Below are 24592 nucleotides of genomic sequence, written 5' to 3' on the forward strand. Positions count from 1 at the left end.
GACGAGAGGAACACGATGATGGTCTTGGATGCACGAGATTCGCAACGGTTAGAGAGTTATCGGCGAATTACTAAACGGACGAAACTAAGAACTGTATGGCGGTTTCCGGCGATTCTAAGCTGCAGCGAACGGTGGTGACGAGCTCAACGTGATCACGGCACACGGTTGCTCCAGCGACGAGCTCAGGTGAGCTTTCTCTCTCTTTCTCTCTCTCTTTCTCTCTCTCTCTCTTTCTCTTTAAAGAAGTTGGGGATGGTGGAGATGGTGTGGATGGTGGAGATAGTGGAGGTGGTGGGAGTAGTGGGTCATTACAGAAACATTGTATGAATAAGCATTGTTTGAACATTGTTCCTTGTAAAGCCAAACTCACTGGTTCCAGACTTCCAGTTAATGAATTTTTTTTTTGTGTTGTGTGCTTTGGCAAATTGCTTTTTAAGGAAAAGCTTGCTTATTTAAAGAAACAGAGGTGAGCATCGATTGTCATGTTGACTGCTTACCATATCCAAAATTTCTTAGTAGCTTCCGCATTAGAGTGTGTATCAATCTGACCAGGAAGAAATAAGCAAAAATTAGGTACAGTTATCATAAAAAATATCGTTTTATTGTTGTAGAAGTAAACCAGATAACACCATCATTGTTTTAACAGTGCTTGAAATAGAGTTGCTTAAGCTATGTTAAGTCCTGAAATGACTCTGTACCAAAATTAACTATTCCAGAAAGTACTTGATGGCTGACTTATGAAATTAGTATAACGTTTACATACCACGATTATGATGACAAACCATTATAAACCACATATGATATGAGTTTCTAATTAATTGAGGATATATTCTCTTAGTTAGCTTTGATTTTCTGACTGTGTTAAACCTGCAAAAAAAAAAAAAAAAAGGTTTTAATTCACTCTTGAGTAGTGTTAGCGATTGATCATAGAGCAGTCATATTCGTAATCTAGCCACATAGTGCAAGAGAGGTGACCAGAGGAATGCGGAAGGTTGTTGTATATTAATTCAGCATGAGAATGCGGTTGAGATTGTAGGAATAAAGTGAAAATGTTGATTTCATGGAAAGTTAATATTAAAAAATCAGAAATCACTATAACACGATTGTAGATCTCAGAATATATAAGATCAAGAGCAGGTTACCAAAAATGTCGAGAAATTCAAACTGAAAACACGCCACCGAAGAGCGCTTGTTCTTTCTTCTAACGCTGTAACCACACACCAAGTTAAAAATTCGTCCAGTCGATCAAAGAAACAAAAACTGCAAAAAAGTACAAATATCACAAAGATATCATAGGCTGATGTATATGGGAAGAACTCATACCATTTTATAGGTCGAGTTTCACCGTCTGTAAGGGAGATGAGAAGTACTGAATGAGGAATCGTGAGGCGTAGGTCTTAAGAGTAAAGAGCGCTAGTAATGGAGATGAACACTTAATACCGTAACGTAACAGAGGAGATGAATCAGGAACGAAACATTACAAAAGAGACCGACGCAGTGATTCCAGACGAATAACTGAGACGGAGAACCTCTAACAACCTCCATTGGAGTTTGATGACTTAATCACAGCTTAAGAGTACGAACCCTAGATCTATCAAAGACGACAATATGAGAACGCCGCAACCTATTAGTTTGTGTTTATCAGCGTGAAATAAATGGAATAAATTGCAGAAAGTCCAGAGGTCCGTTAATCAGAATCAAAAACTTTTAAGATTGAATAGAAATTTAACGAAATAAGCCCAAAACACAAATAAAGAAGTTAATGAAACTCTGCGTATTGAGGCTAGGGACACGTGTCGCAATCAAGAAAGGACTTTCCAGGCTGGATCCGACGTGGACGCACAGGAGAGAGACAAACATATTTTTATATATATAGATATATATTATGTATATAACTTTGTTGTTTGTTTATGAGTCAAATATATGAACTATAATTCCATATTTGTTTTGGTAAGAAATCTTTTTTTTTTGGATAAATATTGGTAAGAAATCTTGAAATCAAATATGTACTTTGTATATATTTAGCAGTATAGATGGATCATATTAAACAAAGACAAGCCAATCATTTGTGAACAGAGATACAATTGTAAGAGTAACAATATATATTTTCTACTAACTTATAATCCAAATTAGTCATTATGTTTAGCAATTAAACATATATAGTTCCATACTATCTCCATGTGGGGTTAATTAGGTTTCCAGCTAAACATCCTAATTAATAAAAACAATATTTTGTATTAACTAAGTTACAAAAAAAAAAAGAAACATAATTATGTATTTTTTAATTGTCTTAAATAAAATTTTATCACATTCAAAAGTAAATTTTGCAAAAAGAAAAGACACAATTACTTGCTTGTTTTTTTTTGCACATAATGCATAACTAAATAGCCCTAGAGTTCCAATAAGCAGAATCAGGCTTAAGAGGGTAAAGATCGCTGGCGTTGGCCGTGGAAGTAGAAGACGACGTGAATGGCCCGTCGGTTCTGAGAGTCTGATCCAACATATTCATCTCCTCTTCATTTATCATCGCGTAATGCTTCTTCATCGCCCTCACGCTCTCGTTATCTTTCTCGCTTCCTTTGTTGAAGGAAGCTTCAAGAAGCTTCTCAACATTCACCGTGGAACTTCCTTCGAGAATGCTCACCACCGTCGACATGGATGGTCTTTCCGACGAAACTTGACTGGTGCAGAGGATCCCTATCTGGATCATGGTCATTGCTTCTTCTCTGTTGTAATCTGTTCCCAGCCTCGGGTCTACTACTTCCATCAGTTTGTTTTGCTCCCTTAGAACGTGTACCTTGGAAATATATTGAGATTCAGAGTCATCTTTTTGTTCCAGAAAATTATTTAGGGTTTAGGGTTTAGAGGCGAAAAGATAATAACTTACCCAGTCAAGAAGGTTGAAGGTCTCGACTCTGGAACGTGTGATCGTGTTGCTTCTTCCATGAACGATTTCTAGGGCCACAACTCCAAAACTATAGACGTCTGCTTTATCTGTCAAATGACCTTTCATGGCGTATTCTGGAGCCATGTATCCGCTGCATAAACAAGTTTGTTTTGGTTATAAGAAATCTTCATAGAGCTGAAACTTCTTGTTTGACTCACTATGTTCCTGCGACTCGTGTGCTGATGTGTGTGTTTTCTTCTTCATCAAGCTTAGCAAGACCGAAATCCGAAATCTTTGCGTTGAGTTCCTTATCTAGCAAGACATTAGTGGCTTTGATGTCTCTGTGTACAATCTTGAGTCTTGATTCCTCATGAAGATAAGCTAAACCTCTAGTCTTTCCATCGTTGATAGAATCAAGCTTCATCACACTCCCAATCTTCTCACTCACTATATCTACCAAATACGGATTCCTATCAAACTTTATTTCAACTCCATACTCCTGAAAACATTAAGCATTTATGGTTTAGTTTGGTTTAACTCATCCCAGTTTTCTATTTGACAGATATATTTTGCGTAACCAGAACGAGTGTATTATTATTACCTGGAATGTGAAGGTTGAGATAGTGTCTTCTGTGGTCATAGTATCGGGAGACTTGGGAACAGAAGAGTTGAGCATACATGTCAAAGACTGCCATTGATTCAGGCTAAGAGAATCACCTACAAACATTATCTTCTTCCCTCTATTTTTCTGCAAAAAATCTACTCCATTGAACCTACACAACAAAACAGTAAAATAACGGTGGCTTCTTAAGGAAAGTGTGATAAATGATAATTAACGTGAAAATCAAGAAATTTGCTGGCTTGTGTGTTTGTTATATATTCACAATCGCACACTTGGATCTTCAAAAATATACTAAGACTTCGGGACCTAGTAGTAAATTGGAATAGAATCATACCTGGAAACGGAAGTAGATGCAAGTTCTGGACTTCTCCTTGGTCCCCTTTTGGTCAGTTGATCTCCTACTTAGGGAACTCTGGTCCACGAACAACAGGCATTCCGATTACTGCCACGTTGGCTTCTCTTTGGATCAACAACTCTTGGCCTCTGCCTTCGGCACGATCAAACAAGATGGAAGAGGTTTTGACTCATCTTACTACAATCTCCCTGTCTCTATGTACGGATATTGCCGTCTGGGACACCTCAGGCTCTGGTCAAAACCAAAAGTTCTCCTCGAGTCAAATTTACAATCTAATCAGAGAACAGAAGCCGGAAGTTCCATGGAAAAACTTAGTCTGGCAAAAAAAGGGTATTCCTAAATTTAAAACTCTGACCTGGCTTTTTATTCTTGATCGTTGCCCAACTAGAAATCGTTTGATAAGCTGGGGCCTTCAAGCGGATCCTACTTGCCTACTTTGTAATCGTGAACCGGAGTCAAGGCATCATCTCTTCTTCTGATGTGATTACTCCTTCTCAGTTTGGGGCACACTTGCTAGAAACCTCAATCTTCTCTTGCCGTCAAACTCTTGGAATGATACTCTTGAAGTTTTGATAAATCTGAATGGGGATCGCCACCTGCGGTTTCTGATAACTCTGGCTTGGCAGGCTTCAATCTATGAGCTTTGGAGAGAACGCAACAACAGGCTCCACCGAAAAGTTTATCGCTCCTCCTCTGCCATTCTTTCATCAATTAAAGCGGTGATCAAAAACAGGATCTCTTCTTTCAGGGATATCAACGGCGACTTCTCCAGCACCACCATGCAAATGTGGTTTGCTTCAGTTTGAAAGGGACGATCGTTGTTCAGTCAAGCTCCGTGCTCACCTACTACACCTCTTCAATTTCTCGTAAAGAAAAAATGGGTCTCGTTGGGCCATCCATACACTTTCTCAATATTTTACTACGTGCTTCAAGCCCAATTGGCCATCTTCAGTCTCCCATCTAGTAATGTCAAATGGGTGGGCTATAAATGGGTGACCCGTGTCCAAATAGATATGGACCGAAATGGACAAGCCCATATTGAACCATAAATAATTTTTGTCCAAATGGGTGAACCCAACTACATCTATGGCCAAATTTGGGCTTAACCAGTTGGACAATGGGCGGCCCAATAGGATTAAATGTCTAGGGTTTGAGAATTGGGGAAAACACAATTTTTTTTCTCACGAGTCGTGAGAGACAGAGAGAGCGCTTCTGCGATTCTTCTTCGATTCTTCTTTCTCATTTTCGATTCCTCTTCCTTGTATTCGATTCGTCTTCCTCTTCTTCGTTCTTCTTTGGTTCTCCTTCGATTCCTTTGATTCTCCTTCGATTTCTGAGGCCAAAAACAATCCTAATCCCTTCGATGGCCAGAAACAAGCTTTTGTTGTGGTTGTGGGTCGAGTCAGCACTGGCATAGAAGCAAAACTAAAGGATGAAAATCTTTGATTAGTTCCCTAATTTTGGTTTGTTCTCGCACAAATCATGAAATGGTTAATTGTTGTCGATGAACTTTTCAGGTGCTTTATGGGTCTGGAGCTAGGAAGTTTGCGAGAAGCTGTTGCAGCTCTTGGTTGACTTCTCACGAAGGTATTGTTTCGTTATCTTCTCTTGAATTTGTTTGCTCGCAATAAACATGACAATAAGTTAATACAGTTTTTGAACTGATGTGTAGATACGTTGGTTGTTTAATTAATAGAAAAACCAAAGTTGGTTTAGGTTGATATCTCCTCGTACAACTATGGCTGAGCTGTTGATGGCTGTGTTATTTAATTAATACATAACTATGTATATGTTTGACGTGTTGTTGTTATGTGGATGATGAAGTGTCTACTTATTGTTAACTGATGATTTCTCTTATTTGTTTATTCCAATAACGTGATGAGTCTTGACTTTGCAATCCTTTTTAATTTTAAAATCCTTTTGACTTTGCAATCTAGAGATATTGAATCCTTATAATAATAAAATCAATCAAAGACTTTCTTTTGTTTACTGCTGTCTAGTGTCATATATAGAACCTGCTCGTATATAGTAACATATGTCATGTGACCTTTCCGTTAAGCTCGTATATAGAACCTGCTCGTAAAGATCTCATTGTTTTAAGCTTTGACTTTGATTAACTGATCACTGATGCTTTCTCTTGTTTGTTAACTGATGCTTTTTCTTGTTTGTTCTCTTATATTAGTGTTGTTATGCTGGTTTTTTATTACATTGCTTTATTAGTATGCGAGGAAATCTGCTTTTGTCGGCTTTGGTTTCAGGGTTAACTCATTATCTTGACGCAATCTGTTTTAGAAATATGTCTTTTATAAAAGTATCAATAGCAAGTAGACAGGTTGAATTGAATTTGCGAGACCAAGAATATTAAATATTTTCTCTTGTTCTCTTTTGTGTAGATGAATGCAGATACTTTGAACCTGAACGATGATGACTATTTGAGTGTTGAAGATATGATGGCTGAAAATGAAGATGAGCAGAATGCACAAGCTGATTCTGTAACGAGTGCTGCTCAGGCTAGAGGTAACAAACGTAGACACTCGGTATGTTGGAAGAACTTCACAATTATAGGAGATAAGTTGTCTGATGGTAGTCATAACATTAAGTGCAATCATTGCCATGAGCTCTACAACATAGATCTAGGTAGGAATGGAACTAGTACTTTGCTTAGGCATTCGAGACGGTGTTCAAAGACTCCTGGATCTACACCTGGTAGTAATAGGAAGCTAGATATGATGGTCTTCCGTGAGATGATGGCTATTGCTATAGTAGAGCATAATCTGCCTTATGCATTTGTCGAGTATAGAAGGGTGAGAGATGCTCTTGCTTATGCGAATTCAAGTATTTAATTTTGGAGTAGGAACACGGCTGTGTCTGATGTGCTTAGGATTTTTGAGAAAGAGAAAGCCAATCTTAGGAAGGTGTTGACTGAAGTTCCTGGTAGGATCAGTTTCACTACTGATCTTTGGAGAGCGATCACGGTAGAGGAATATTTGTGTCTGACAGCTCACTATCTTGACGCAAACTGGAAGCTACACGCGAAGATAGTGTCATTTTGTGCGTTTCCTCCTCCTCACACTGGTGCAAGCATTGCTATGAAGTTAATGGAGATTTTGAAAGAGTGGGGCTTAGATAAGAAGGTGTTTACTGTAACGGTGGACAACGCTACTTCAAATGATAATATGCAAGGGTTTTTAAAGAGACAGCTTCGTAAGGATTTGGTTTGTAGTGGTGAGTTTATGCATATAAGATGCGCGGCACACATCTTGAACTTGATTGTTCAAGATGGATTATCAGTGATTGGTGAAGCTCTAGAGAAGATTAGGGACAGTGTGAAGTTTGTAAAAGGTTCGGAGTCTAGGGAGAAGATGTTTGAAGCTTGTGTGGAAACTGTTGGGATTGTGAATAAGAATGATGCTGGTCTTATTTTGGATGTGGCAACGAGGTGGAACTCGACTTTCTTAATGTTGTCTAGAGCTATTAAGTTTAAGGATGCATTGCGTAATCTCTCTGAAGTTGAGCCAAGCTACAAGTGTTTTCCTTCAGAATTGGAATGGTCAAGAGAAGCACTAATCAAAGAGTTCTTGTCTCCATTTTCTGAGATGACAAAGCTGATTTCAGGCTCCTCATACCCTACTGCCAACTTATACTTTATGCAAGTGTGGAAAATAGAGAGTTGGTTGAGAGAGCATGCGACTTCAGATGATGAGATAATACGTGACATGGTGAAGATCACGAGGCTTAAATTCGACAAATATTGGGATGATTACAGTGATATACTTGCAATTGCTGCTGTCTTGGATCCAAGATTGAAATTCGGGTGCTTAGAATACTGTTATAACACTTTGAACCCGTCAACAAGCAAGGCTAAAGTGGATCACATTCGTAAGAAGCTGGAAAAGTTGTTTGGAGTGTACAAGAAGAATACTAAGGCCACTACTACAACCACTTCAGAAACAACAATGGAGAACAGTCTACCTGTCGGATATGGAGTAAGTTTTCAATCAAAGTCACTTGTTTTGCTCATTGGTTTGCTCTTAAGTCTTAATCACTTTTTTTTTAATGTTTATACTATAGGGATTTTATGCATTCATTACTCAAAATTCAGGAGAAGGGAAATTAGCTTTAGATGTGTACTTGGCTGAACCGGTCATGGATATGATTGCCTTCCCGAAACTAGATGTTTTGGAATATTGGAAAAATAATAAAGCTCGGTTTAAGGAGTTGTCTCGTATGGCGTGTGATGTTCTTTGCATCCCCATAACAACTGTATCTTCAGAATCTTCTTTTAGTGTTGGAAGCCGGGTCCTTACTAAGTACAGAAGCCGACTGCTACCATCCAATGTACAAGCTCTCATCTGTACAAGAAACTGGCTCCGTGGGTTTGAACCAATGAGTAAGTCGTCTCATCTAGATTTCATGTTGATTCTGCTATGTGAAATGCTTAGTTTGAGGATGAACTTGTACTTGATGCTTAGTTAGGGGATGAACTTGTATTCTTTTGTCACAGGTTTAACAAGGTTTGTGTACACCAGTAGAAGCGTAAGATTTGATCAATTTGTCCATTTTTCATAGGTTAAAAGTTTTAGTTAGTTGTGAGAAATGCTCTGATTTTTTCTTGATGTTGTTGTGAAAAATGCTCTGATTTTTGCTTGCTGTCTTTGCTTAGATTTATATGAACTCTTTGCTTGTTTCTGTTATGTATATATAGTCATTTGGTTTGATTCCAATCTTGTATCTTTTGCTTGTTAATATGTTAGGTGATTCCGAAGATGAAGATGAGATTGAGGAGAATGAAGATGAAAATAAAGAAGAAGGAGAACAAGAACAAGAAGACGGTGGAAGAAAGAAGAAGAAGAAGGTGGTGACCAAGTGAAGAAATGAAACCCTCTTTGTTATAAAACAATGTTCTGAACTTGTGAAATGTATTTTCACTTTTCAATGCTGTGTGAACTTGTGTTTTTTTATCACTTTGAACTTATCTTTTGAATTTATCTTGTGTTTTTTATAACTTTGAAACATGAAGTTGAAAACACAAGTATATCATATTTATAAATCTTTTTAACTGTATATGACATCTTTAAAATTGAAAAACTTAAGAATTTTTGCATCTTTAGAACTGAAATATATTGTTTACATTAAGTGGGCACATGGACCGTCCATTGATAACCCAACAAATCATGGTCCTATTTGGTTATGGTCTCATTTGGACATGGTCCTATTTGGACTCCGACCAAAAATGTCCAGCAGAAAACTGAAGCCCATTCGGACACACCCAAACCCGTCCAACCCACCCATTCGGACACACCCAAACCCGCCCAACCCGCCCATTTGGGAGTCCCATCACTTTACCTTTGCTCTCCTGGGCTTTGATCCGTCCATGTCATCACGTTACTCATTTGATTCTTGTCATGGGGTTTTATTTTGGGGTTTTACTAATGTGAAAACACTATAGTGTTTGTAATAAACTCTTGCCACCTTTTAATATAATGCACCAAATGTTAGCAAAAAAAAAAACATCTAGAAACAACAACAAAGAAAGAATAAAAAAGGTATTATAGATTAACTGTACCATGCTAATTTGCATCCCCGTGGTTGCCATCTTAAGGTAGGGTAGTCGAGATCCGGCCGTCCATTTTTCTTGCAACCGAATTCGCGTCTTATGAATGGACACGTGGAAGGATCGTAGAGAGGGTAGGAAGGATCCTTCACCCACTGTCCAGTGAACATATCACATCCCTTTGCAAGAAGAGGAAGAAGGAGGAGCAGCGACAACACTAACATAGAGCCATAAGAAATGGCTTTATCCTGTAAACCCATTTCACCACAGACGAGAGCGAGAGATAAAGAGAGATTCAAATACACACCTGGGATTTTATACACCATATGTATATATTATATATGTATATAATTTTGTTGTTTGTTTTTCTGAGTCAAATACATGAACTATAATGCCATATAATGCGATATTCGTTTTGGTAAGAAATCTTGAAATCAAATATGAACAGTTCTTTGTATATATCTAGGCTATGAATGCTGACAAATGAACGAAGAGGAATAATGCATTCCTAATAAAGTTTATCATTTATAGGAATACTTATTTTTTTTCATTTTTTTATTGTAGAGAATTAAAGAATAAATTTGTTCCTCGCTAAATTTGATATAGAATAACCATTCTTCGTCATTCTTACGTAATTTTATTTTCATCCATTATTTTTCTATTTATTTCTAGTATTCCTGAGATGGTTGACCTCTGGTCTTTAGCGGCATGAACTTTCTATAATGGTTTTTCAGATGTTGATTATAAAATTATAGTAACATAATATTCACGGTCAACAAATTTAATGATATTACCTTTAGTGCAAAATTAAATCATGCTCTGATCGGTTTGTTCGCACCATAAATATTTTGTGAAGACGTTTCTTTGTGTTTTTTTTTTCAGTTTAAAAGGATTTCAATTTGCAGGTGCCACCCCGTGAAAAAACTTATTGACCTACATATTAATATATTTAATCAATTCATTAAGTTTAGTTGAAAATAGTTTTGTATAGAGCAATATTCCAAACGGCAGTATAGATGGATCTTAACAAATACAAGCCAATCATTTGTGAACAGAGGTACAGATGTTGTAAGAACTACAACAATATTTTCGTATAACTTATATAATCCAAATTAACTGTTATGGTTAGCAATCAAACATAGTTCCAAAGTGTGCCCATGTGGGGTTAATTAGGCTTCGGTCAAAACAGCCCTAATTAATAAAAGAAACAATAATTTATCTTCATTGGCATTATTTCATCTAAATTGTCTTGGACATGTTGATTCCCTTCAGCAAAAATATATCTCATATTATGTGCTTCAAGAAACATAACCTTGTAATTGTCTTAAATACAAATTTATCACAATTCAAAAGTAAATTTTACAAAAAGGAAAACAAAAAGAAAAGACACAATTACTTGCTTCATAGTGTTTTTTTTTTTAACATAATGCATAACTAAACGGCCCTAGAGTTCCAATAAGCAGAATCAGGCTTAAGAGGGTAAAGATCACTGGCGTTGGCCGTGGAAGTAGAAGACGACGTGAATGGCCCGTCGGTGCTGATAGTCTGATCCAACATATTCATCTCCTCTTCATTTATCATCGCGTAATGCTTCTTCATCGCCCTCACGCTCTCGTTATCTTTCTCGCTTCCTTTGTTGAAGGAAGCTTCAAGAAGCTTCTCAACATTCACCGTGGAACTTCCTTCGAGAATGCTCACCACCGTCGACATGGATGGTCTTTCCGACGAAACTTGACTGGTGCAGAGGATCCCTATCTGGATCATGGTCATTGCTTCTTCTCTGTTGTAATCTGTTCCCAGCCTCGGGTCTACTACTTCCATCAGTTTGTTTTGCTCCCTTAGAACGTGTACCTTGGAAATATATTGAGATTCAGAGTCATCTTTTTGTTCCAGAAAATTATTTAGGGTTTAGGGTTTAGAGGCGAAAAGATAATAACTTACCCAGTCAAGAAGGTTGAAGGTCTCGACTCTGGAACGTGTGATCGTGTTGCTTCTTCCATGAACGATTTCTAGGGCCACAACTCCAAAACTATAGACGTCTGCTTTATCTGTCAAATGACCTTTCATGGCGTATTCTGGAGCCATGTATCCGCTGCATAAACAAGTTTGTTTTGGTTATAAGAAATCTTCATAGAGCTGAAACTTCTTGTTTGACTCACTATGTTCCTGCGACTCGTGTGCTGATGTGTGTGTTTTCTTCTTCATCAAGCTTAGCAAGACCGAAATCCGAAATCTTTGCGTTGAGTTCCTTATCTAGCAAGACATTAGTGGCTTTGATGTCTCTGTGTACAATCTTGAGTCTTGATTCCTCATGAAGATAAGCTAAACCTCTAGCTATTCCAACGCAAATCTTCTGCCTAGTTGGCCAATCTAGTCGTATTTGAGTCTCTTGAGGACCTTTAAGAAACAAAAGAAATATTTTTACTGACTAACATAGTGTTTTAATGCTTTTAGAAAAGGTGCACTAACCGAAAAGTGCTCTAGCGAGACTGTTGTTTTCTAAGTACTCGTAGACTAGCAAGAGCTGGTCACCTTCGACACAACATCCATATAGTTTAACCAAATGTGGATGTTGTAGAGCAGAAATCATAGCAATCTCGTTCAAGAACTCTCTGTTCCCTTGTTTTGATTTCGATGATAGCTGCTTCACCGCCATTACGGTTCCATCTGTCAACGTTCCCTGGGTTCATACAATAGAGAAAACCTTTAGACAACTACTCTCTCTGTTACCCAAAGATAACTGTTGCAAAAAAATGTTTCTAAAAAACAGATACTTGTTTATATTTTCAATGCGTTTTATATGAATAAATAATAGTAAATTATATTGTTTTTTAAATAATTGTATCTATTAATATTCGATTGATTTAGATTTTTTTATACAGCTAATCGCAAAATAATATATTTACTAGGTGATTTTCCCGTACTCATGCACATGCACGGATACAAACATTTACGTAATGATTGAATTAAAACAATTGATAAAAAAAATTATTTTTATAACTTTTAAGTTAAATTTTAATCTCTATAATACTATTTGAAAAGTCACTTTGTTATGTATTATTATGTTCCCATCTTAATTGGATATATGATTTAACATATAATATTTTGTATAGTTTCAAATATTTATTTTTGTGTTAAATTATATCTATTATTTTAAATTAAACAATGATTTTTAATTATATTAAAATTTTACTATTATTTTCTTAGTTTCCTGTAGTTAAGTTCATTTTCTTATATTTGTAAATATATTGGTGTTTTTTGTATAAATGTGTATATATTGTTTTAGAAAATAGGAAACATAAATATTAAATCAGAATTGTATTAATAAACATAACTTGTAATATTTTGAAAATTCATACAACAGAACACTACTACACACTAAATCTTAATAATTGTTTGATTTGATTTTTCATAATTTAGTATATTGAATTGTATCAATTTTCTGATCACAATTGTTTTTGGTTACAATTAAACTAAAATAAGCCCATCTTGTTACTTTTATCTTAGGATGAAAAATATATTTTGTAAGTTTGTGTATAATTTTCTATATGCTTTTTTCCATAAAATTAAAAAATTGAAGTGTTAATAAATTTTGTTATGAAAATTCTAATCATTCAATCCAAAATATAATGATAAATAAGAAAATACTATTTATATTGTTGTAGCCTCATATTATAAAATATTTATTTGGTTTTAAAATAATCATAAGATATAATAATTTTTGTAAAAAACAAACCACCGTGAGAGTTAACGTGAACGCGACACATAAAAAACTGACTTCTATTAAATAATCATTTATGTTGTTCCAAATTATTTTTTTATTAATTATTAGATCAAAAGATATTTATAATAAAAATATATCTGAATTATTATATTGTTATGTTTTTGTTAAGTTATTTTTATATTTTCATAAGTATAAATTTTTAAAAGTTATTGAATTTGTTTATTTTTGTTGTAGGAAATATAAAGAATAAAAAAACTAAATTCGTTTTTATATAAATGTCTATGCTTATATTTTATAAAAAAAATTCTTTTATTATTTATTTGTTTTTATAAAAAGGAAAATTATATTAAAAGTTAATCACAGTTTTATTAAGAAAAAGGAAACATAGATAATTGTTATTAATGGAAATCACTAATAATAATAATAAAAAAAGAAATCACTAATAATATTTTTAATTTATTAAGGGTGTAAATGTAATAAACCACTATGAGAGTTAACGTGAACGTGACACATAAAAAACTGACTTCTATTAAATAATCATTTCTGTTGTTCCAAATTATTTTTTTATTAATTATTAGATCAAAAGATATTTATACTAAAGATATTATTATCTTTTAGAAATATATCTGAGTTATTATATTTTTAAGGTTTGTGAAGTTATTTATATATATATTTATAAGTATAAATTTTGAAAAGTTATTGAATTTTTTATTTTTGTTGTAGGAAACATAAAGAATAAAAAACTAAATTCATTTTTATATAAATGTCTATGTTTATATTTTATAAATTTATTATTTTTATTATTTATGTGTTTTAATAAAAAGGAAAATTACATAAAAAAGTTAATCACAGTTTTATTATGAAAAAACATAGATAATTGTTATTAATGGAAATCACTAATAATAATAAAAAATAGAAATCAATAATAATATTTTTAATTCATTAAGGGTGTAAGTATAATAAACCATTGTGAGTGTATGTGAGCGCGACACATAAGAAACTGACTTCTCAAATAATATTATAGAGATTATCAGATTTTAATATTTTTAGTATGCATAAAACACATAATATTTATTTTTATAAACAAAGTAAGTATTTTTATCATTCTATTTTTCTCATAACAATATCAACTATTTTATGATGCTAACCTTGTGTACAGGACCGAAACCACCTTCTCCAATCTTGTTTGCTGGATCAAAGTTGTTTGTAGCAACTTTGATTTGCCTCAACGAAAATGAACTTATCTGGAAATCCAAGTTCTTGAAATCTGTTGGTGAAGAAGAAGAATAAACATCATTAAGTTTGGGAAGAAACATATATAAACTTTTAACTCAGTAAGTCTTGCTAAGTACCTTTTTCCATCTGACTCTTGGGTCTTAAGCAACCTCTCCACCATAAGAAACCACCGATTAAAAGCACAAGAAACACCGTCGAAGCAACTACAGCACCAACCAAAGTGCCAATAGAGCTTCCACCACTTCCAGTGCCAGCTTCCTTAGGTGGAATGAAATCTACAACAAGATCATTAAAGATAAAGTAAACAAAAATGTAAATAAATGTGATCTCTCTGTCAGATAGTTTCAAGGTTAGCAAAGTTTACTTGGATCTACAGATACAGCTGATATGAGAGCACCATATACACCTCTTGTAGGAAGACCTTGAGTTCCTTTGCCAGCCCAGAACAATCTTATTTCAAGTTTCCCATCTGTAATCATGACCGGGAAATTCATAACCACAGCTCTTCCAACACCTTTTGCCTCATCTACTATATTGAAATCTTTAACCTCAAGCTTTCCCTGCACATTACCACACACGCCAATTAATGTAAAGCATTACAATCTTTTCAAACATTTTTAAGAAAAATTTAAGTAAAATTACCTGAACGTATACGTCAAAGAATCGTCTCCCCAAACTGCTAAATGTATGGTTGCCAGTGAACATAATTTCAGCGAAGTGGAGATTAACAGTGTAGCTTCCTTGTCCAAGACAAAATGCGTAGTAAGTGAGGGAAATGGCAGATAGACGTGCATGTGTATAAAGACCAGGATCTCCTATCGTAAGCTCTGACTTATTTTCCCATAAGGTTTCTCCTTTGGGAGACCGCTCATCATCCAAGAAGTACCCCGTGTTGCTAGAAATCCAACCGTATCTAGTGTCGTAGTTGATTTCTCCCTCCGATGTATCACTATCATACTTAGTGCCATTGATTGTAAGTTCAGCACCACCACAGTTTATATGAAGTCCATAGAAAGCTTAAGAATAACAAAAGGTAAGTCAGATGCGCTACTAAATTTTTAGCCACATGGTTTTGTGCAAAGACTTACTTTTGGGACATTTATAGCTACTCAGACACGAAACGTTTGAGCTGTAGAAAAACATAACAACATAATATCAATATTCTAGTCAGTGTTAGAGAGAAGTGGCCAGTCTTATGAACTGAGAGTTGGTCTGACTGCTTTAGCTATGGTAGAATATTTCCGAGATGTTAATGAGCAAGACGATTTTAAAATAGAAGAAAAAAAGGCTTACTGGTTATTTGCCACTAAAGGGCTTGTGCTTGAAAACATATTCCTATGAATGAAAAGAAACAAGAAAATGTAAGATGTATATTGATATTTTAAGGCACGAGAAGTTATGAATTTTTATTGTTCTTCTTACACAGCATTCTTCTGACATTCTGCGGTTCTTAGATCATTGGTAAAGTCATTGTAAGTAAGATCACTGCAATATAAATAACCAAACAAAATATTATTTGTGTCACTACAAAAGATTGTGTTATATATATATATATATCGTTGAAGAAAACTCACATCTTATCTCCTTTGTCTACCATCCAAGTTGGCACTTCCCCACTTAACATGTTACTTGTAAAATATCTGGAAGATTAGAAAACAAAATTCAACTGATCATTTAACTTTCATCCATAGATAGATTTTAAACAAAAAAAGAAGAAGAGAGGAGCAGAGAGTAGTCATACATGTAATCTAGGTTGGAAAGAGCTCTATATGCTACTGGAACCGGTCCACTTAGCTTATTAAAGCTAAGATCTCTGAAATGATTCTCGCAATGTCATCTTGAATTTTTTTTTTTCAGATTTTATGCTGGGCAAAGGATAAAAGAGTTTACTTACAAGAGCTTTAATGATGTGATCGGTCCAAGATACGCTGGTAACTCTCCTGTAACATTGCAGTTCCTAAGAATCCTGTAAAGGAACAGCGAGTGGAAGTAGAAGTTAAGCTCAAATAAAGTGGAAAGAAACTATTACTGAATTTGTTTAGTCTTAGACTCAAACTAACAATGTCTGCAACGATTTCATGTTTTGTAGTGGCGGAAATGGAGACTCTGGTCCGCTCAGGTCACTGATCCTCCTACAAAACAAAATTAAGAAAATAAACAATAAATACTATTGATAATGAATCTACTAAAGGTGACAACAACGAATCACACAGGCAAAGTTGGTGTACTTACAAGTCTGTTAACTTTGTAAGAGAACCAATGGTACTAGGAATTGGTCCGATTAAACCACTTGCTTGAATAACCCTGTTGCATGCAACACAAGAACATTTCACTCATTTGTAAGTCACCAATACCCATACAAGAAACGAAAGAATCTGATTACACTAAAAGAATTTCTTACAATTTTTCAAGGTTTGTCCAGTTCTGGGTAAAATCTGGTATTGTACCGGTTAGCTGATTGTCACTTATACGGCTAAAAATCAAGAGAATAATATATATTAATATTCATTATATATATATCTATATATATATATAAAGTCAGAATCTCCAGCAAAATATGCATTACAAAATAGAAGAATATAAGCCTTACAAATCAGTCAATGTTGTAAGTTTGGAGAATGTACTTGGGATGTCTCCACTCAAGTTGTTCGAGCTAAGAAGCCTACAAAGATAAACATAGTCTCAACACTAGTAAATTGTCTGAAAGTTTCTGTAGATTGTAAAAGAACTTGGACAATGATTCTTACAGCCTTCGAATGTTTGGTAGATTCCCGAGCTCTGGAGGTAATTTACCTGAAATCTGGTTGAATTCCAAGGCACTAAAAACCGAATGTTCCACAAAACAAAAATCAAATCAAGAAATTATCACCAAAGTATGACTTATCTAAAACATTTACATTTTTAAAGGGAGAGAGAGAGATCAAAGAAGGGTACTCACAGGAATATAAGGCTTGTAATGTTTCCAATTTCTTTTGGGATTGGACCAGTTATTCGGTTTCCAAGTAAGGAACTGCATTTCATCATCCAACAAATCAATCTACACATTCATGCACAGATGTAAAGTGTATATGGACAGAGACATGCATATGTACATACACGTCTGTAAGTGGCAAGGCTCCCCATTCGGGAGGAATTGAGCCACTGAGAAAGTTTCTAGACAGATCACTGCAAAGAGAAAGAAAAGAGTATCAGTTAAGTTCGTTAATGAAAGACACTAGTAGTGGCGTATATTTGCTATTCTTACATCTCCTGCAGTGAAGGAAGTCCTGCAAACTCTTTAGGAAGAGATCCATTAAGATTTTGTCCCTTGACAACTCTGTCCAAGATTTAAGAGGAAAAAGAAAGAAGAGCTTTCAAATACCGTTTGCAAAATACAGTCCCATTTCTTTTTCGTCCACTACTATTCAGAACGAAAGTCAAACAAAATAAGTTTAAATCTGCAAAATGTTTAGATTTTTTAATATTATATTTAGATGAGAAATAATATGTAAAAGTTGGTTTTTAATATTATTATTTTTATATTCGTTTTTTCATGTTTGTGAAAGTCTATTTCTCAAAATTAGTCAATGGATTTTCCATCCGATGTTGATAGTGTCAATTATATAATATTTACTAGTTTATAGAAGTTTTGTTGGTCGAAATTTTAATTGACACAAAAGTTTTATTTATAAAGTCGTTACGAGTAAAATATTATTAAAAGAATTTTATGAAAATTCATATATACTTTAATATATTACTTTTTCCAAATTGTGTGATTATACAATGGTGTTTTACAATTATTTTTCCTATTTTAAATTAAATATAAATAAAATTGTAGGCATATAATTCACGTATTAAATTTAGTTCATTCGATATTCAAAATTTTAATCAGTATTATTTTTTGGTTATAGAAAAATATTAACCGTTTAGATATTTACTTTTTCCAAATTGTGTGATTATACAATGGTGTTTTACAATTATTTTTCCTATTTTAAATTAAATATAAATAACATTTTAGGCATATAATTCACGTATTAAATTTAGTTCATTCGATATTCAAAATTTTAATCAGTATTATTTTTTGGTTATAGAAAAATATTAACCGTTTAAATATTTATATTTTTCTGTTTTCAGGTTATATGCTTTGGAAACTCTATTTCAAAAAGCCTTCTTTATATATTTTTGGGAGCAAAGTCGAACATGTGGAATGTCAAAAATCTTATTTATGCTTGATATTATACCAGATCATGGAAATGGAAATTTTATAACAAAGATAAGATTTTTTTGGTGTATTTTTCAATTTTTTTAAAAAAAAAGGGAAAAGGAGAGAGGAACGCACATGCTGGTGACATGGCAAACGGAGGAGAAGCAGTTACAAGTAACATTGTTTTCGAAGTTATCGCCGGTGTCATGAGTTCTCCATCCTCCTACGGTTGAAGAGACGTCGCATGGATCCACACTGAAATCCCAGTTGTTTTGGTGTAACACCTTCGCTACGGCTCTTAAAACGTCCACTGCAACAGAGAAAACTAACATCATTAATCATTATACACCTGACGAGCGACGAATACGTACGTAACGTACACACACATTAATATATGTATACCTTCATCTCTGGCTAACTTCTGAGAGGAAGCGAAGCCGAAGAGGATGAGAGAGACGAGTACGTACATCATGAAGATAAGTCGAGTTAACGACATTTTCTTTTTCTTTTTATTCAGACCTGTTATTAATTTGTTTGTGTGAGAGAAGAGAAGATGCGATGAGAGTGAAGTATAAGAAGAAGGGGAGATTGTGTATGTGACGACGAATTGGTAAGAGAATGGGGTATCTTATCATGGGTGCTTAGTGTAATATAAAATAAGTTTTTTAGGTTTTAACTAAGAAAAAATAAAAATCTCCTAAATAAAAGATAAAATAAACGTTTTTTAATCGAAAAATGTCAAATCATGATCTAACCTCAAATGAATCTCTCCCATTAATCATGTTCTAAATCCATCTTTAACTGTAAATATGGTACTTATTAAAAAATTTAAAAGAATTAAATCCGGAGGGATAAAAGTAAAATCACCATTTGTACATTTCTTACTGGACAGTTTTTAATAAACATTAAATCTTTTGTTTTTTTTACTTAATTACATCAATAATATTAGTTTTATATTAATAAAAACTTCGACGACGGTTCTTAACCGTTGTGGGTGCCCTAATAAGACTCCAAGAAAGACTTTTACTTACGAAGAAGATAAGCAAGTCAACATTGTAATTTAATAGGATAGAGGATTTAAATTTGCAACTTGCACATAAAAATAAGCAAACCTGGCCAAAACGAGAAAAACCAAGGGCCCAAAGCATTAAAATAATTAATTGCTCCTTGTTTGTTCTGTAGACTGTAGAATATTATTTTAAAAATTCCGGCAGACGTCTAATCAGGAAGAAAAAACAACAACTATAAAAAAGTTTGTTTCGTTTTATTTTCTTTTGAGACAGACATATGTGATTATAACTAGTCCACGATTGATTTTATTAAATGTATTTGTTGATTTAATACTATACTAGATTTTGATCCAAACGCAGATTTTTTAGATTATATTATAATACAAAGTTTTATAAAATATAATTTTTAACAGTTATATAATCTATGAATTAGTTTATTTGAGATTTTATATGTACACTTTTACGTAAGCTTCTTTTAGGTATGAAAATTATATCCGGATCATAAAAACAAACCGAACCGATCCGAAAATATAAGTTTAGTTCAGGTCCAGAAAAGATAATCTATTGGGTTTTCTTTGGACCCGCAGGTCTTTGTTTGAGTCCGGGTCCTACCCTAGACCCGATCATAAATATGTTGTGTTTATTAGGTATATTTGGATATTTCAAATATGTTTCCAGTATTATGGATATTTTTTTTAAGTTTTTGGTTTACGATTATAGTTTTTTATTTCAGGTAAATTTTCAAATTAAAAAAAAAATCTGGGTATTTGGATAAAATTTTGGGTAATTTTCAGTTTAGTGTCAAATTTTGAATTTTTAGGTATTTGAATATTTTGGGAATTTGTTTGGAGTTTCAAGTACTTTTCGTGTTTCGGATATTTTTCAAATTTTTTGGATATTCTGAGTTTTTTTAGGATCCTAAATACCCGAACAGAAGTGAACCCATTACGTCCATATCAGGTCCAACAACATTTTGATATAGATTTTTAACGTTATTGTACAAAAACATGGTTGATGAAATATTTTTCTGAAAAAATATATCATAAGGAATAATATTAGGATCTGTTAAAAATATTTAAAATATTGTATGGTTAGAATGATTAACGGTATTACCAAAAAAAAATAGTTATACATGACTCCAACAACTTTTTTATATTAGATTTTTTAAGACTTCTTCCCCTTTTATAGTATTGATTCGTTTTTAAGTGAAAAGTATATTAAAGTATAATATCTAAACCAATAATTTTCAAAATCGTGAATAATCAATAATGGTATCGTGAAGTCGAGTTAGCTTTAACAGAACCAATGAATTTCTACATTTTTGTGAAGGTAACATGAATATTCAGAAAACTCATTTTTAAATATGAAAATGTCTGTCAAAACTATAGACGATTGAAAGTTTAGTATATGATATGAGATTTTAGTGGAAAAATTTATATATGATATGATTATTTTCTTATAAAGGAAAAAGTAAGTTAGAGAGTACACATATATCTCGTGTAACTTCTCTTACTTTAAATCATATATTATATGACAAAAGTGATAATATAAAACATTAGTTTCAATGCTTTTAGGATTAAAAATGGTAAATATAGTAATAGTAATGATTAGGATTTAGGAGTGATATTTGAATAAATAAAGGAGTTGAATAAATTATTGTTAGAGAAATATACGGTAACATATTGTTAGTCTAAGTTTAAGATAAGACCAAAAAATAATGAGTTAAATGAAAGGATCTAAACAATTTTCATAGGTAGATGTTTTAAAACTCCTTTCCGTTTAATAGTATTGATGTATTTTGGAGTTTCATAAGAAAAATAATATCCACTAAAAAAATATTGAGAAATACCTTAGGATATAACTAAAAAAGTTTTTGTCACAAATATAGACTCTAGGGATCAAAATGACCAAAATATTTCATTAAAAAGGTAAATATACATTTATACCCCTAGGGTTAATTAATCCAAATCTTAGGGTTTAGAGTTGGGTGGGGATTTGGGATTGAGGTTTAAAATTTTATAAAATAAAAATTAAAAATTTGAAAATAAAAATTTTAAAAATAGTTTCAAAAAGTAATTTCGAATTACAAAAAGAAAATTTGAAAAAAAATAAAAAAAATTCGAAAAAAAAATTTCAAAAAAAAAATTTATAAAAAGTTCGAATTTGAAAACATATAATCTAAAACTATAAAAAAATATATTTTTTTATTTTTTATATATCTAGGGTATTATGATCCTTTTACCTATTAAATGAAACATTTTGGTCATTTTTTCTCTTTAAGGTCTATTTTTGTGACCAAAACTTGAAAACGGTCTATTTAGTAGAATTGCACAAAAATATAATAAGGTGGACACAATATATCCCATCTATTAGCCTATAAAATTTTCGAACATGCATATTTTTTTTTTGATGAAAGAACATGCATAATTGTATATCATCTATTCTGTTAAAATAAAAGTCATGACTTATTTCATGCGTGATTTTTTTTTTCATTTGGATCATTCTTTAGAAATTTTATTAATTGTATTTTACTAAAACTAATAACAGATATAATCTTTAAACTACTTTAATCATAATATCTTTTGATATCTTTTCATTTTAAATATAAAAATATATTTTAAAAAATCTAACAAATCCTAATTAGTTTTCACTAATTTCGTAATTAGATTTAACAAGATCTTAATTTTCAAAAATTATATGTAAATGTTTTCACTAATTTCGTAATTAGTTTTGAAATATTATTATAAATTAATATATTTAGTTATCCTTTATAAAATGAAAAGAAAATTATATCCTATTTTTTTATCTATTATATAATCATAATCAATCGTATTAAAATAAAATTACTATATTGAACTAAATATGGTAAAATTATACTAAATTAATAAAGTTATATATAATATATTTTCATAATTATAAATATTTAAGTTCAAAATATAATATGCTGGTAAGACGAATTAACATTAGCAAACTATATAATAAATGTATAAAAATTAACATGTAATTTATTAAAACTAATAATATAAAATATTTGTAACAACTTTAATCATGATATCTTTTCATTTTATACATATATATATATATTTAAAAAGTATTCTTACAATTCTGTTGAAAAGTACTTTAACGATATTTAAATTTTTTTAAAAAATTATGTAAATATTTCACTAATTTTGTATTAGAAATTAACTATTATTATGCATTAATATATATTCAGTTATCATTTATAAAATGAAAAAAAAATTCTATCATATTTTTATCTATTTGATAATCATAATCAATCATGTTAAAATAAAATTATTATATTGAATTAAAAATAATTAATTTATTTATAAAAAAACATAAATTTATAATCACTTTTCATTAATATAAAATATTCATGTTAAAAATATAATACGATCACAAAACGACTTAACATTAGCAAACTATATAATACATGTGTAAAATTAATATTTTTTTATACACAATAATGTATTATCTAAAATGAATAAAATTGAAAATATTGCTAAAAGAAAATTATGATTTGAAAGGCGGGTCAGAATTTAGCATAAATACATAAAAAATAATTTTCAAATAATCCCTCCGTTTCCCAAAGAGTGTCACTTAGACACTTTTCACACATATTAAGGAACTCATTAAAATGAATTTATGTTTTCACTAATATCACATATTTTTAGATAAATCAATTTATTTATAAAATCAATGCATTTTGCAATTAATTTTGAGCTGAAAAGTTGTATAAATTGTATTGGTATTGCATAATGACACTCTTTGTGAAACAAAAAAAATGAGTTAGAACGACACTTAATATGAAACTGAGAGAGTATATTGTTTCGTGCATATATTAATTTTCTTAATAACTAAATGCAAATACAATAAAATAAAAATATAATAAGAAGCATCAAATACATATGATGGTTTTAAACAATTGATTAACTACATCTTATAAACTATAAAATTATTGTATCTGAAATATTTATATAAACATTTAAATATATGATTAATTTTTAAAATGTATACGACTAATGATCTAAAATAAATATTTATGTATATAAAATTAAAAAAGAAACATCTGCGCAGTTGCGCGGATCCAGATCTAGTAGTTATTATTTACATGCTTCTATATTTTCTAAACATTTTTATATCAAAAATAGATTTGTCGAAAACAACTAATTCAAATTAATTTGGTATGAACCAAAAATTAGGAAATTATCAACAATTATGTTTAACCTTGTAATCTTGAATTCTTTTAGTTTTATTGGGAATATTATTATGAAATATTATTATTTTTTGTTTCTAAATATTAATAATTTGAAGAAATATTGAAAATAGTATAATATAAAATTGTGGTTATGATTATGTTTTGGTTGGCTATATTCAGTGATGGAGCTAAAAGTTTTTTGAATGTCAGAGTCGTTTATTTATTAAACTATCATATTATTATACTAAAAATAAAATTTTTAAAAATATAATGGTTTTAAACATAAAACTCATTAAATCTCTTATAAAACTGAATGGAATTATATACATACTTAAAAAGAAGAAAAATAAAAAACAAGGACTGACAAAAAATAAGAAAGGACAGAAAATAATTTCTAGAAAAGTCATTTCAAAATATCTTTAATAAACAATAACTTTTACGTTTTGGTGTCTGATAGACCGTGACCACTACCGGTAGGCCTGGGACTTATTATCCGAGATCCGGATTCGATCCGAGATCCGCTCCGGATCTGCTCCGAAAATAGGATATCCAGGGTGCCCGGATCCGAATCCGGATAGTAAAATTTTGGATCCGTACAAACCGAATCCGGATCCGGATATCTTAATTTTTAGGTCCGGATATCCAGATCCAGATCAGTATTTTTAAAATACATTAAATTTTTAAATTTTATTAATATTAATATTTGATATATTAATATTTATACATGAATTAATCTTATAATATTATATTTTAGTTTTTACAATATTATAAACATATATAAATATATTTATAAATATTTAATTTATGTATTATATTAAAAAAA

General features: G+C 31.9%; 2 protein-coding genes and 1 long non-coding RNA gene across 7 annotated transcripts in view; all 3 read right to left on the reverse strand.

Moving 5' to 3' along the window:
* The window catches only part of LOC106293002, a 5238-nt gene extending 3541 nt beyond the window's left edge, over window positions 1-1697 (reverse strand). For 2 of the 3 annotated variants that reach the window (XR_001260314.1, XR_001260312.1), the window contains exons 1-3: window positions 1324-1697; window positions 1143-1207; window positions 498-867 (exon numbers count right to left, since the gene is read on the reverse strand). This is a non-coding gene — a long non-coding RNA (uncharacterized LOC106293002). Of the gene's footprint in view, window positions 1-497; window positions 868-1142; window positions 1261-1323 lie in introns of all 3 variants that reach the window. The other variant, XR_001260313.1, reaches the window with a different exon arrangement.
* Window positions 1698-2380: 683 nt separating this feature from the next.
* On the reverse strand, window positions 2381-9678 carry LOC106292289 (probable leucine-rich repeat receptor-like serine/threonine-protein kinase At3g14840). Its single transcript, XM_013727892.1, has 5 exons — window positions 9431-9678; window positions 3489-3660; window positions 3106-3386; window positions 2888-3038; window positions 2381-2797 (listed from the first exon to the last, which is right to left on the reverse strand). Exons 1-5 carry the CDS (start codon window positions 9676-9678, stop codon window positions 2381-2383), a joined length of 1269 nt encoding a protein of 422 aa, XP_013583346.1.
* A 1007-nt stretch (window positions 9679-10685) lies between these two features.
* LOC106292996 (probable leucine-rich repeat receptor-like serine/threonine-protein kinase At3g14840) lies at window positions 10686-19183 on the reverse strand. Of its 3 annotated transcripts, none has more exons than XM_013728668.1 (24): window positions 18964-19183; window positions 18697-18871; window positions 17623-17694; window positions 17475-17543; window positions 17317-17388; window positions 17126-17197; window positions 16969-17040; window positions 16780-16851; window positions 16611-16682; window positions 16439-16510; window positions 16273-16344; window positions 16120-16191; window positions 15953-16018; window positions 15801-15863; window positions 15672-15713; window positions 15467-15507; window positions 15021-15394; window positions 14743-14938; window positions 14495-14653; window positions 14291-14409; window positions 11951-12098; window positions 11578-11815; window positions 11360-11510; window positions 10686-11269 (listed from the first exon to the last, which is right to left on the reverse strand). In XM_013728668.1, exons 1-24 carry the CDS (start codon window positions 19055-19057, stop codon window positions 10853-10855), a joined length of 3000 nt encoding a protein of 999 aa, XP_013584122.1. In that variant the 5' UTR covers window positions 19058-19183; the 3' UTR covers window positions 10686-10852. The 3 variants fall into 3 exon arrangements, with proteins under 3 accessions (XP_013584122.1, XP_013584121.1, XP_013584123.1); XM_013728667.1 differs by having other exon boundaries at window positions 11888-12098; XM_013728669.1 differs by lacking the exon at window positions 18964-19183 and having other exon boundaries at window positions 11888-12098; window positions 17483-17543.
* Window positions 19184-24592: the final 5409 nt, after the last annotated feature.

This window comes from Brassica oleracea, chromosome C5 (genome assembly GCF_000695525.1).
Source record: "Brassica oleracea var. oleracea cultivar TO1000 chromosome C5, BOL, whole genome shotgun sequence".
In the NCBI taxonomy this organism is placed as follows: Eukaryota; Viridiplantae; Streptophyta; class Magnoliopsida; order Brassicales; family Brassicaceae; genus Brassica; species Brassica oleracea.

What these genes read in the sequence shown, in the direction of transcription:
- LOC106292289 (XM_013727892.1), bottom strand. Translation starts at nt 9,678, where the DNA reads ATGGGTTTACAGGATAAAGCCATTTCTTATGGCTCTATGTTAGTGTTG. An exon ending in CGGGGATGCAAATTAGCATG is followed by an intron (nt 3,661 to 9,430) that starts GTACAGTTAATC and finishes TTTGTTGTGTAG; the next exon opens with GTTCAATGGAGTAGATTTTT. An exon ending in ACACGAGTCGCAGGAACATA is followed by an intron (nt 3,039 to 3,105) that starts GTGAGTCAAACA and finishes TTGTTTATGCAG; the next exon opens with CGGATACATGGCTCCAGAAT.
- LOC106292996 (XM_013728667.1), bottom strand. Translation starts at nt 19,057, where the DNA reads ATGTCGTTAACTCGACTTATCTTCATGATGTACGTACTCGTCTCTCTC. An exon ending in CAAGAGTCAGATGGAAAAAG is followed by an intron (nt 14,410 to 14,494) that starts GTACTTAGCAAG and finishes CTTCACCAACAG; the next exon opens with ATTTCAAGAACTTGGATTTC. An exon ending in CCTTCAACCTTCTTGACTGG is followed by an intron (nt 11,270 to 11,359) that starts GTAAGTTATTAT and finishes TATATTTCCAAG; the next exon opens with GTACACGTTCTAAGGGAGCA.